General features: G+C 41.1%; 1 protein-coding gene across 1 annotated transcript in view; it reads left to right on the top strand.

Annotated features, from left to right (window-relative positions):
- The first annotated feature begins 1846 nt into the window (after nt 1–1846).
- Nucleotides 1847–14861, top strand: part of PLG (plasminogen) — a 38037-nt gene continuing 25022 nt past the window's right edge. The window contains exons 1-5 of the mRNA XM_077899182.1: nt 1847–1959; nt 6249–6384; nt 7614–7720; nt 10914–11028; nt 12831–12970. Of these exons, the coding sequence (XP_077755308.1) occupies nt 1911–1959; nt 6249–6384; nt 7614–7720; nt 10914–11028; nt 12831–12970 (547 nt within the window). The 5' untranslated portion in view covers nt 1847–1910. The remainder of the gene's footprint in view (nt 1960–6248; nt 6385–7613; nt 7721–10913; nt 11029–12830; nt 12971–14861) is intronic.

Raw genomic sequence — 14861 nt, 5'->3', positions numbered from 1 at the left:
TGAGATCAAGACCTGAGCTGAGATCTACAGTCAAATGCTGAGCCAACTGAGCCACCCAGGTGCCCCAATACTAAAATATTTTGAGTGGAAATAAATGCATATTGGAAATTTTGTGTCTTGGTAAAATCTGTTTTGTTTTGTTTTTCCCCAAAGAACATTCTCAAACATATCAACCACATCCCCCTAAAAGACATTTGAAATATTTTAAGAAAAAGAATTGGGGCACTGGGTGGCTCAGTGGTTGAGAGTCTGCCTTCAGCTCAGGTAGTGATCCCAGGGTCCTGGGATCGAGTCCCACATTGGGCTCCCCATAGGGAGCCTGCATCTCCCTCTGCCTGTGTCTCTGCCTCTCATGAATAAATAAATAAAGTCTTTTTTAAAGATTTTATTTATTAATTCACGAGAGACACACACACACAAAGAAAGAGAGAGGCAGAGACACAGGCAGAGGGAGACGCAGGCTCCATGCAGGGAGCCTGACGCAAGACTCGATCCCGGGTCTCCAGGATAATGCTCCAGGCCGGAGGCAGGCACTAAACCGCTGAGCCAGCCAGGGATCCCCAATAAATAAAGTCTTTTTTTTTTTTTTTAAAAAAAAAAAAAAGGAAGAAAGAAAGAAAGAAAAAGACTTTTCCCAGATCTGACACCTCAACTTGCTTCCATCCTGACACCAGGCTACTCGGAAGGCATGAGGGAGGCTGAAGAGTTGGAGAGAAGAAAGCTGGGATAAAGTTGAAAACCAGGAGATGTGATGAACTCATCTCTGCCGCTCACAACAGTCCACCTTCTTGTTCTCCAACACATTCTGTTCCTGAGAGTTCTGCAGAGTACCTAGATTCCAGGGGATTCTGCAGAAGGTTTGCGGCCAACCTCTACACTTTGCTAGTTAATTTATAGAAAGAAGTTTCATAGCCTAGAGACAGGAGCATGTGTTGTTCGTATTTCACAAGTAAAATAAAACTCCCTGAACTACTCCTAAATATTTTTGAATACTGACATAGGCGTTTTAACCTACGTATCGGGTGATTGTGGCCTTCAGTCAGAGGAAAAGTAAAGCATCAACAATTAAAATCGAGACAGACTCCTTAAACTTCATTTTACCCCCCACCCCCTTGCTTTATTTCATGAGGATGAGAATGTCACGTGCACTGTGAATTTGGGGAAAAGACTCATATTTTGATGACATGACTTATAATTGTGGGAAACATGTGAGTCCACTGGACAAGAAGACATTTTGATAATAAAATATTTTGACTTTTGTAGTAATTTCTACATTGTTTGGTAGGATGGGGGATGGGAATGACAAGGCCTGAGCTTATGTTTATAATCTAAGGCCTACACAGTCTCTATTAGTCTCGTCCATTGGTAGCTAAGTAACCCTGAGAAAGTTAAACTTCCTTAGCCCATGTCCCCTCATTAACGTGGGGATATTAATATTGCTTGTGTTGAAAGTTGAATGAAACTATGCATGTGTACCTCTCAGCAGAGTGTCTGGCGTAGGCAAGTTCTCAGCAAGGGTTGGCTATCAGTGTGATTGTTTTTCTTCCTTTTTTTTCTTTTTTACCTAAAGCCGGGGAAGGAGAGGAGGAAGGAACCATCAGGCAGGAAAGCAGGTGGGCTGGGGGGTTGGGGGTTAGGGGGCAGGAATCAGAAGATAAGAAGCCGCCTGGGGCAGAAAGGGGCAGGGCTGCTTTCACCACTTCCCAGCATCTATTACAGATTTAGATTTTGTAAGATCCTCCAGCCAAGGTAATGTTTGAACCCTTCGGAGCACAGTGGCAATGGGCGTCCCAGAGAATAATTAACTCCCTGTGATTATCTTATTTGTGGATGTGTTTCCTCTCAGGTAAGTCAATAATATCTCGGGATTGAGACATCCAGTTTTCTGGGCACTGCTGGCCAGTCCCAAAATGGAACATAAGGAAGTGGTCCTTCTACTTCTTTTATTCCTGAAATCAGGTAAGGCACAGGGGGTTTTTTTGTTTGTTTGTTTTTACTTTAATTAAAATGCTTTTCCTAGCAATGTCCTAAAAATAGGTCACCTGATGGCTTTCCCTGCAGCTTAATTCAGCGCTTGATTCACCAGAGTCCCAAATCAAAATCTACATGTAAAATTGAAAAATTCTTTAAGAACTAAACTTAATTTGCCTCAATATGCTAAGGACTAATGGGCAAGAGGAAATAAGGAATGATTTTTTAAACCTAGCAGATTGCTTGCCAATGATGGTGGGTCGTCATCAACCCAGAAGGTCGTGGGTGCCTTTGCCTGGCTCTCAGGTCCGTTAACTCAGATCAGATCGTTTTCGGTAGTATGTTATATTCTCTTCACTTTCAGATGTTAGCAGTGAGATATGTCTGTGTCCTTTGACCTGTCTGTGGTGGTTGTCACCAGTTCCCTGACTACTGAGGGTTTAAGTGGGCCTTTTGTATGTGTAGGTTTGCTCCTTGGGCCTGGAGAAATCACATGTGTCAATTTGCCAAATGTCTTATGTATGTAGGAATTCAAGAAATACTCATGTAGTGCTTGAGGGAGGCCAGGCACATTTTTATACATACGTGTGTGTGTGTGTGCACTCACTCATTTAGCTGATGCGGTAGGTGGGGTAGTATATTCATCCCCATTTTACTGAGGAAGGAATCCATACTTAGGAAAATTAGGCTATTTCTCTTTTGACCGAACTCCTTAACCCAGGAAGTGAAGAAACCAGAACTTAAACCAAGCTTTTTCCAGTAGGAATTTGGTGCCTCTTCTCACTTTTCAACTTTGTTTAAGCTTCCTTTAAAATATCCTAAGAATGTCCTTATAGGTTTTCTTGGACAGCTCTATTGAAATATAATTCATATATAATTCATCCATTTCAAGCATACAATGCAGTGGTTTTTAGAATACTCTGAGTTGTGCAACCATCACCACAATACATTTTTTAACATTTCTGTTACCCCAGAAAGAAAACCCACACCCCTTAGCTGTCACCCCCAACCCCCTCTCATCACATCCCTTCCTGCTTAGCTCCTGGCAATTGCCAATCTACTCTCTGTCTCTGATTTGCCTGCTTTGGGCATTTCATTCAAATGGAATCATACATTATGCTGGTTCTTTACATAAACAAGATATGGGTACTTGAAAGTCAATTTATAAATTGCCAGATAAAATTTTGTAAGCTATTCTTTAAATTAGAGTTAAATATATTTGAAGTCAGTGGAGCCCTTTAAAGGAATGCCAAAGAAGACAGAGCAGAAGATTGCCCTGAGAGACTTCTGTGGGAGACGGCCGTGTGTGGGGTGCAGGTATGCACGTTCCATGTTAGCCCGTGGACGACAGGATCCAAAATACCAGGAACCCATTCGGTGGCTTCCACCAGAATGCGAGAGCAAATTCTTCTGCAACAGGATTAACATCAATTTTCACCAACCTTGCGGGGAGACTTTCAAAAGCTCTTTTTGAAAGGAAGGCATTTACTCTCTGTTTCCATGGACATGTTTCATCTTTCCAGGGCACAGACGTGACTAGGGGGAGGAAAAATATATCCTTTTACAGCTGTTCTCTGTAGTTTCATAAACCACTAAGTTTTTTTTTTTCCTTTCAAACATATGAGCCTGGGTGTAGATATACACACCACAGTGATAAAAAAAAATAAATGTACCCACATTATTTATGTAATGCATTTGCTTTGGTAGCAATATACATCTACATTTGGCCTAGAATAGAAAAATACTTCTCTCACTAAAAAAGACATGTTAAATATTTCTTGGTCAACCAATACACTGTACGACACCCCACTAACACAGAGCTCTTGAGTTGAAGAAAAGAAAATAGTGTGGGACAGCTTTTCAAGCACAAAAGAAAAAAAAATGTATTCTCTTTTGGGATATCCCTTTAAGATATCAGCTCCTAAGGTGGGCTCGGCAGCTTTTTGCTTCATAGCTTTTTGCTTTATGTTTCGTACATAATAAGAAAATTAAAAGCAACTTAGTTAAAGGTATATATGGAAATTTTCTTGTCTTGGTATCATTTATACCCCAGCCTGTTCAACTTTCTAAGAACTCTTCAGAAAGTTTATTTGTTGTTTGTTTATTTATTTATTTAAGATTTTATTTATTTATTCACAAGAGACACACACACACAGAGGGAGAGAGAGAGAGAGGGAGAGACACAGGCAGAGGGAGAAGCAGGCTCCACGCAGGGAGCCCAATGTGGGAGCCGATCCTAGGACCCCGGAATCACGACCTGAGCCAAAGGCAAACGCTCAGCTGCTGAGCCACCCAGGCATCCCAGAAAATTTGATTTAAGTCATTATAGGGTACACTTTCCAGAATTAGTGTTTGCTGTGTTTTTTTTCTTTTTTTTTTAAAGATTTTACTTATTCATTCTAGAGAGTGAGAGAGAGAACACATGAGCAGGGGGAGGGACAAAGGGAGAGGGTGAAGTCCCTGATGCGGGGATCGAATGAACCCAGGAGCCTGAGATCATGACCTGAGCTGAAGGCAGATCCTTTACCAACTGAGCCACCCAGGTGCCCCCCACCCCAACCCCCGCCACTGTGTTTGTTTTCTAAATCACATCCTGATCGATAGAATTTACCAAGCACACCTCTCTCCTTGGAAATAAGAGCTCAAATTGGGGGAAATACAGGATGAAGGCATGGGTATGGAGCTGAAACCTCTACTTTTCTTTTTTTTTTTTTAATTTATTTTTTATTGGTGTTCAATTTGCCAACATATAGAATAACACCCAGTGCTCATCCCATCAAGTACTTTTCCATGATCATTTGAAACATTTTTTCTAGCACTTTCTGGTACATTGAAAGTAAATTACAGCAGCCCAATTCCTATGCAAGGGCCACCTTCCAGTTTGAAGTATGGTAAATCAGGGGAGGATAGAAAGCAGAGACAGGGCAAGGTGGCCTCCAGAAGACGACTTGCCTCTGTCTGCTGGAGCACATTTACCCTGTGCCCCATGTGTTTGGGCGGGGAGGGCCTTTCTGAGAATGAGGGGCTGACCCTCAGTGATCCTTCCTACTGGATAATTTTCTCCAGTAGCTAAAGATGTTCTAGAAAGTCTCTTCTTTAAGAGAAAATTCTGAGAGCGCACATGCCCCCTGGAAAGAGCTCCTCTCACTGCTGGGCTTCTGAAGACTGGTCTTCTGACGCACTCCACAGCTTCTCCTGGTCACTCTTCGACCCACTCAGCCTGGCTTTGGTCCTCACCACTCCCCTCGAGGTGGTCAAGGCCGCCATGTTGCCTAATCCCATTTAGGCAAACTTTAGGCAACTTGCTGTCTTCATTTCATTAACCTCTTCTGGCCTCTCACCCTGGGAAAATCACTTAGGTTCCACATCAAAAGCAGGGAGGCCAACATCTCCAGGCCCAGAGCAGACCTGTCAAAGCCAGCTTGGGCGCTGCCTGGGACCTCAGAACAGAGAACTCTCCCTGTAGCTCCTGTGGGAACACTCTCTGCCCTTGGAAGGGATGGAGAAACCCTCAGAGAGATTCTTTGGCTCAGATTTTATCTCCCAGAAAAATCAAAGCCAGTGTTTGTGCTTTTTTTTTTTTTAAATCATTTCCTCAGACATGCCAGATACCTGTCATCATTGTGGGGGAAAATGATTTTTCTTTAATTAACAGTGAGATGTCACTGTAGTAAGCCCAATATAAAAATGACCTTGTATAAAAAATGATCTTGTAAAGTAGTTGACATTTAATTCAGGTCTCATTTATTAAAATCACCAGCTCACCAACATTTTTATATCTCAGGGTGGAACCACACAGAGAATATCACATCGGTTTAAGAAAGAGAGTCACAACTACAGCTTAGAGTGTTGGAAATCAAGCAATGGCCTCCAGGTTGGGCTTAGAGCCAGGGATGGACAAATCGTTATCAGTAATTGCGAACACAGTGGCCACTGGTGGCCTCTTATGGTTCTATCACCGCATGGCAATCCACAGCAAATAAATCACATTTATTCTTATTTGAGGTCTCATGCCCATTAACATAGTACAGAAGTTGTTAAATAATCCTGATCTATGAATCTATCAATTCACTAGCTCTTTTAACATAATGCAGCCTACTAATGGAACTGCTTTCCTGACTCAATATTTTTATTCATGACACTGGGTCTGCTTTCCAAGAAAGCAGCAAGTTTTATGTGGCCGATGCACAGCAAATAGAGGATTACAAAGTCATGATAACTGAATGGTGACATTGATGAATCTTACCAGTTATCCCACTTTCATCTTCTATTTGCAGGTCATGGAAGCCTCCTGGATGACTATGTGAACACGCAGGGGGCTTCAGTGTTCAGCCTCACTAAGAAGCAGTTATCAGTAGGAAGCATAGAAGAATGTGCAGCCAAGTGTGAGGAGGAAACAGGGTTCATTTGCAGGTATTCTCTTGGTGGTTACTCGAATGTGGAAATATTGCCATTTGAGACACTATTATTTTGATAACGAGAAGTTTGCTCTGGGATTTATTAACAAAAACAGGATTTAAGAGGCAAGAGAAATTTCATAAGATTGGAGTTTGGGGTCTGTATTTGCTTCCTAGATCTGAAGCCATACGAACAGTTCCTTGGTAGAGTTTATTCGCGTCCCCGTCAGAAAAATGGCCCCAAAGGATGTTATAGTGAGACATGGCATCACAGCTACTGCTGCTCTTAGCTCTAGGTTTTGACATCATCATCAGTAAATATTTAATGAGAATCGTGTGACTGGAAGTGTCCCAGACCCTAAAGAGCAAAGGAGCAGAGATACAGTGATCTGATATACACAATTTGTATGATCTATATCAGTATGTGATAAATCTCTGTATAGTTGCAAGATCCAGTGCTTGCCTTTTTGTATTTATGGTGTAGTCACAGAAGCTGGATAAAATGTAAACATTTTTTAAAAATACAGGTAATGCTAGGTGTCAGTGACATCATCAATGAGGAAAGAACAATTCCTAAGGTTTGAGAGGGCTGGAGGAAGTCTAGGGAGGAGGGAGACACTGAGTGGGGCTCTAAAGGGTAAGTGACATGTACTGGGACAGGGGAGCCACATGGCCCTGTGAACAGGACCCAGCAGACCACACCACTACAGAAGAGCTCATGGAGGAGATGGTACTGGAAAGACGGTTGTGGATGGCCTTGAAGGCAAGACTGAATGTCCACGACAGGACCACAGGGATGGGCAAGGTGGGGTGAGGTGAAGGGGGAGGAGATGACATGTGGAGGCTGAAATCAAGGGGACTTTCTGGGAAGGGGAAATTATAGGGGTCCAGAAGTCACATAGACCATCTTGGAATGAGCAACCAGAAACCAAATATTCCCGACTCTTTCCAACCCAAAAGCAAATATTCTAGTACTTAAGTGAAGAAAGAGCAAAGCGGTTAAAACAAAGAGAATTTGGAGGAGGAGAAGGTAAAGATAGAAGGAAACATGAGAAACTACCTGTTGACGCATCCTTTTTTAGCACATCTTGATGCTGGGCCAAAGGTAATGGAAAGTATCCATTCTGAGCTCCTTGATCCATCAAGAGATACAATTATCTTTTAAGTCTTTTAATTATTAACAAAAACTTACTTTCCTTTAAATAGGGGAAAACATTTTGAGGGTTTCCTGATTTTTTTCTGCAGGTCATTCCAATATCACAGTAAAGAGCAACAATGTGTGATCATGCCTGAAAACAGCAAGTCTTCTATAGTCTTCAGGATGAGAGATGTGTTTTTATTCGAAAAGAGAAGTGCGTACAATATTTTCTTCTTCTTCTTCCTCCTCCTCCCGGTTTCCTTCTTCTTCTTCTTTTCCTCCCCACCCTTCCTCCTTCTGTCCCCACCTCCTTACATCTGTAGTTTATCAGACCAGAGAATGAAGACACTATTGTAGTGAAATTGCTCTCAGACTCAGGATAAGATTTGGGCACTAATCCAATTTGTTGAGTATATGACTTCACCTTTGAGATTTAGTTTTTCTTGATTTAAAAATGAAAAAATTAGATTGACAATCACTTCTACCTATGACCTAGAAAATAAGATAGTCAATATTTTCTTTTATTTTTGAGGAAAAGGGAATCTAAACATTCCTTATGATCTTGGCTTTTTGTTCTGCAGGGACCATGATCCTTGGGCCCTAGCTTCTGGACCAAAGCCTGGGGAAACAGAAAAACTGAGGTGTCTTAAATCCTCAGTAACAGTTGCATACAGACAAAATCCTTACTTTCATTTTTTAACATTTCCAATATTTTCTGGTCATAGTCTCAATTTCCCTCAGACTGGGAAATGTGATCTTTTGAAAATGTGCAAGACCTGCAGTTCCTTTTCCATAGTTTCCTTGAAAATTCTGGATTGCTATTTCCATTGTTTAGGATAACAGATGGCCTAGATTCCTATGGAAATTGCGTGACTTTTTCAAGATGCAAAGTTCCATTAAGTATGTCTGAAGATTTAAGTGAATATATAGCCCTTTAAAAATGACTCTGTACCCTGTTGTTGGCTGGGATTAAGACCATTTATAATAGCAATGTAGCTCTCCAAATATTCTGTAACACAGGTGTTAAGGAAACATCCTCTTTCGCAAGTTCCTGACAATGACCTGCAACATTCTCTCTAGTCTCGACACAAAACACTATGGTTTTTTTTTTTTTTTTTAATATTTCTTTAGGTTAGGATTATTTCTACGCATCGGTTCATCTTCTGAGGTTTAGTTAGCTGTGTGTCTACTATACTCCTTTTCTTAACACTGTTTATCTCTCATTCTTGAGATTAAAGTGCTGAGAAAATCTAAAGTTTATCTGTTGAAGTTCTTAGTTTTTACAAATAGTAAAGGATGAGATATATAGGGTTACCTACTAGATTAAAAAAAAGGGGGTGGGGTGGGCACCTGGTACGATTTTCCCTGCAAAATGCTAACATTTAAATAAATCATTTGTAAATTGTTAACCAGAAAGAACGGGGGGGGGGGGGGGGGGTGACCGCTAGGCTTAGTTTGAATAGTTGAATAGTTGCTTGTTTTCAAGCTGATGGAAAGGAGCAAAAGGTTATATCAACTCTGGTGGGTACATACAAACAAAAGAGAGGTAAAAAGTCAAAAGTCAGTCATTTTGCGGTGCTTGTTTCTTTACTGTAGCACATCGACCCACTGCTAAATTATCTGCCTGGGTTATTCTGGGAACACTCAATGTCAGATCACACTTTCATCTGCCCTTTCCAGCATGGCCACTGCCTCCGCCACATGGGTCTAAGTGGTCCCATCACTGGCCAGGCCACGGCAGCGGATGGGCCATAACTTCCCTGCCTGAAACTCCTCGTGTCCTTAGAATAAAATCCAAATACTTAACTGGATACTATTGGGGCCTGTGTTCTTGAAGGCTACCACATTTGCTTGAGTCACTAGGCTTTTCTACACTGGGCTTGTGTCTGTTCCTCCCACAAAGCAGAAACACAACCCGTGGCCGAGGCCCCTCTTCTGTTTTCACCTCCTACCTCTCAACTCAAGCATCACCTGCTTTGCAAAGCCTCCTCTGGCCCCTGGGCCTCCAGAGTATCTTGAGTTTACACTTCTGATTGGTGTAATATGTCTACTGTAATAATCACTCTCAATGAGGATACATTTGCTGTCGTTATACATAGTCTTAGGTTAAAAGCATTTGTTTGCTATAGGTGTGTTAGAAGAACTTTCCTAATTGATCAATTAATTTAAAAACTTGACTAAGGTGGGAAATCATAAAATGTTTTCTAGTATAAAAATAAAATGTATCTTAAGTGTTTTATATCATCATGGAAAAACACAATTTACATTAGTACCTTTGGATGTAGAGTAGAAGCTTTTTTTCTCTAAATATGGGGCTACCATCAGCAGTTATCTGGTCCTTCCTTGCATAAACTATGCCCTAAGTGCGTTGTTTAGGATAATTGGTTTCCTACTCTTTCAAGTAGTGCAAGGTCTAGAGACATTTATTAGTCAATCCGACTGTAAAATATCTTTGTATTTTTAGGATTTCCCACCCAAAATGATATAGCCAACCATATGAGTAGATTACCCTCAGTGGGTTTGATTGCCTTTAGAAAAATCATTCAAAGTCTTTCAAGTCCTTAAAAACATTCATCTTGTTTTTTTTTAAGAAATTTTTTTCACATTCATTTCTCAGTTTACATAATCTTTAGTCAAATAAAGCTGTATAAAAACTTCTGACAATGCAAGAGTTGACTTTTGCGAAGCATAAAACCTGACTGGTGGGAAGAGAAGTGGATGGGCACACTGGAAAGTGACCTGCCAGCCATAGGGGCCCACCTCCCCACGTGTGGGAGACAGGTGGGCATCTGACAGTGTGTGTTCAAAACAAGTTGGCACCTGTTGGCTAACCAGTGAGTTGAGGCCAGTGGGAAGTGTCTACTGTCCACATACCTCTCTGTTTGGCAGTTTTTCATATTTAAAATACTGGGAGCCTCAAAGAATAGAAGTGGCTTGGATCTTTTTCCACCTCTGAAAAGTCTGCATCCCCCTGCCATGCCTGAAAAGCACCTGTCCCCATTCCCCTTCACTCTGTCCTCGTGCTATTTGTTTTCTCTGTTACATATGTTGCCACTAGCTCATTTCACAATGTGTGGCCTTGATTACTTTCTGTACCTATCCTCTCTGACACCACTAGCATATAAGCTCCATGAGGGTAGGGCCTCCTTCTGCTTTCCCTATGTCTCCCTCACCCAGCATGGTTCCTGGTGCACAGAGGGGCTGTAGCTTTGAATGACTAAATCAAAGCACCAAAGTGCTTAGTGAACTCCAACTCTTACACAAATGTAAGATGTAAAAGACTCTCTTTCCAGGGAGTAGGAAAATGGTGTCTCCTCTGTGAGTCCTTCCAACAAGACTAGGCAGTGAAGGGCTCCCTCATGGGATTTCTCATGGAGGGTCTGACCCTTTTGTGGATCCCCCTTCAGTATATCTTTCAGAGTGCAAGACTGGAAATGGGAAAACCTACAGGGGGACCATGGCCAAAACGAAGAATGACGTTGCCTGTCAAAAATGGAGTGACAATTCTCCGCACAAACCTAAGTAAGACTTTTGTCTCTATGTTCATCTCTGATACTTAGAATGATCCCATTACCCCCAAATCAAACCAGATGCCATTTGCTCCAAATCAAACCGGACTAGATTAAGAAGCAGGTATGGAAAGAGCTTTATGGATGTTGAGGTAGGATGATTCAGCTATTTATAACACAAAAGCAGAAAGTGGTTGCTTTCCATTTGCTTTTGGGGGTGTACTGTTTGGGAAGACCAAGAGCATGGACGGATGCTTAATAAAAAAGAACAATAAAACCAGGAATCCCAGATTCCAGGTGGAGTCTGAGAAAAGAACAAAGGCGATTATGTTCAGGGTTGCATTAGCCTCAATTAAGCCTTCCAAGTCAGAACCCTTACCACTTGTTCACCTCAACATTGCAGAGCAAAGGAGCAAATAGAATGTAAATGAAAAGCAAATGATCTCACAACTTGCCCATGAATTATTTTAGTGTCGTTCTTTTTGTGCTTTCCCCAGGATGGTATTAGGTGGCTTTAACAGTAACAATTCTTATCTATTCTCAGTGACAATGTGTATCAACTAGGAATTTAGTGTCTACTATCCCCTTCTCCAACAAATTGCCTTTATTATATCTCTATGAGATGGGCAGATATAATATTCCCAAGGTATACAACTTATAGAGGAAAAATGATTAAACCAAATGGCCAAATTATGAAGGGTCAGGGGCTTTTTAGAGATAGTTTAGGCCTTCTGAACCCAGCAGATGAGGACACTGAGGCCCTGAGAGGCGCACTTTGCCAAAAACACATGCATCGAGGCACAGAAAGGATATCTGCCACTTAGACCCTTCAAGTCTTGGGCTTTCAATCTAATTTTTATCTCTACACAACTCATTTCTAGAACTGGAAATGAGCATAACTCTACTCCCCCACCCCACCCCACCCCACATATGAAATCAGACAGATTTTAACTTGAGATGCTACCTATTAGGTGTTCTCACTGAGGCAAGATATATTCTGATATTGTGCCTCAATGTTCTCATCCATAAAATAGAGATAATAACACTTTCCCCATAGTGGTTTTACTAAAGCTAAATGAGAGAACGTGTAGAAGGATTTCAGTATTGTCTACCGCATAGTTTACACAGACAGAATCGCATTAACTGCTGCTATTTTTACAGAGAGAAGGGCAACTGATGAAAGCAGGTGTTTAGAAAGAATCAAGAATTTGGCAGGCGTTTGAGGCCTTTGTATTTCTAGTGACTGTGCATAAAAACACTGACTCTACTTCTATGACTTAGCTGTCAATATGGTAATAGTGGTAATATTAGCTACTGTACTGAAGCAGCCTATGGGTAAAGAACTGGAAATCAGACAGCACAAATGCTGCAGCACGGAGCTCGAATGCATGAACCCCATAAGAATAGAACCTCATTCTGCCTTCCAATAACATACTGATTTTTCAAATATATTTGACCCTTGAATAACATGGGATTAGGGCCACTGACCTCCTGTGCAGTTGAAAATCTATGTATAATTTTTGACCCTCCCCCAAAAGCTTAGCCACCAACAGCCTGCTGTTGACAGGAAGCCTTCCTGAGAGCATAACCAGTCAATGAACACATATTTTGTGTGTTTCACGTATTATGTATTCCAATAAAGTAAGCTAAAGAAAAGAGAATGTTCCTAAGAAAATTGTAGGGAAGAGAAAAAACGTTACAGCACTGTACTGTATTTATTGAAAAAAATCCACGTGTAAGTGGAGCCACACAGCTTCAACCCATGCTGTTCAAGGGTTCACTGTAAAGTCAGGGAGTCTTTCCTACCCTCCACAGCTATACGCCTGAGAAGCACCCCTTGGAGGGGCTAGAGGAGAACTATTGCAGGAACCCTGACAACGACGAGAACGGGCCCTGGTGCTACACCACAAACCCAGACGTGAGGTTCGACTACTGCAACATTCCAGAATGTGAAGGTCAGGAGCGGCTCTAGAAAGTGTTTTTACGTCTACCATTTATCTGTAATGTGATTTATGTGTAATGTGTGTAAGCGATTCCCTACGGGGATGTTATTGGTAACCAATTAGTGGCATGTTTGACAAAATTGAGTAAGGCATGTACCTCTTGGAAAAGACCAAAAATTTGCTCAGACACCCCTCCTTATTGAACTTAATTATTTTATTAAAATGTTACATTGATGCATACAAATAATCAAACTAGATTTTGATTTTATATTTCTGTCAAATTATAAATTGTTAAATTAAAAATTAAATTTATATTCTAGATGTAATTTCTTATGCTTAAAGCTCTTACACAGTATAGAGCCAAAAATAGACTTGTAATTAAATAGTTAAAAATGAAACTACAAAATTAGGGCACCTGGGTGGCGCCAGTCAGTTGAGTGACTCTTGGTTTCAGCTCAGGTCATGATCTCAGGGTCATGAGATCAAGTCCCACGATGGGCTCCTGGTTCGGTGGAGAGTCTGCTTGCAAATTTCGCTCCCTCCTTCCCTCCCCTCCCTTGCTTACTTTCTCTCTTTCTCTCAAATAAATAAATCCTTCTTTTTAAAAATGAAATGACAAAACCAATAAAATCCAAATAAAAGTATTAATTTAATGTGATAGACTTTGTTGTTTCATCAAAGATAAGCAACAAACCAGTTTTTAAACCGGCAGTTTTTAAACCATTGTCTTTATGGACCGTAACAGTGTACTTTGAGAGTAAATGCCAAAAAAGTTTAAAACGTCCTATTGAAAAAAATTCTCTTCATTTCATATTTTCTGCTACATTTATTGATGGAAAAGGGTAACAGATGAGGGTGGAATCTGTGCTACAGTGTGGCTAGTGTTTGCTCTGTGCAACAGCTCAGATCTCCCATCTTTGTTTCAACCATAGAGATGCTTTATTGGCGCAATGTTATGAGGCCATCTGGCCCTTAATCCACACGAAAGCATCAGTTTTGTATCAAGTCTGCCTCTGTCTTCTGTATCAGTACATAAAAAATTAAAATTGTGTTTCTCTGCTGCACCATGGTATTTCAATAATTCCAAACCAAAGTTTCAGTTTTTAAATAATGTAGGAAAGCAAAAAACAGCCAGTCTTCTCAGTACAGAAGTCCCTTATTATACTCAAAGGACACGTTCCAAGACCCCTAGTTGATGCCAAAATCTGCAGACAGCACACAACTTTTTAGATACTATGGTTTCTTTTCCCCGTATGTGCATACGATAAAGTTTAATTTACAAATTAGGCATAGAAAGGGATTAACAGCAATAACTGATAATCAAGTAGAATGGTTATGACGATATAGTATAATGGAGCTTATGTGAATGTGGTCTCCCCACCTCCACGGCTTATTGTACTATGTTCTCCCTTCTTCCTCTTGTGATGACATGAGATGATAAAATGCCTACATGTTGAGATGAAGGGAGGGGAATGTCGTAGGCACTGGGATGTGACAGTAGGCCCTGTGAACCTACTGACGATATGTCAGGCCACCTGCTTTCGGACCGAGGTTCATCTCAGGTAGCTCAAAACCAGAAAGCAAACCTGTGGATAAGCGGAGACCATTGTCATATAAAAAGAGAAACACTGTCCCTGTAGGTGAATATCAGTCCCCAGGGAGGTCATGGGCATAAACCAAAACTCAAGCATTAAAATCTTGAGAAGGTGCCAGCTGATTTGGCAGTCATCCACGTGATCAGAATAATTTCATAGACATTTTTAAAGATCATTGTTGAAATGAAAACAAAAGTATTTAAAAATCCTAGCAGAGAACTTAAGGATTTCTGAGACTACATGCACCTTCTCCCCATCCCCCTCCTACCCACCAAGGGCCAGCACCTTTGAGGACAGGGCATTATGGA

Source organism: Canis aureus, chromosome 1 (assembly GCF_053574225.1).
Source record: "Canis aureus isolate CA01 chromosome 1, VMU_Caureus_v.1.0, whole genome shotgun sequence".
NCBI lineage: Eukaryota > Metazoa > Chordata > Mammalia > Carnivora > Canidae > Canis > Canis aureus.
This window is presented reverse-complemented; position numbering and strand designations above follow the sequence as displayed.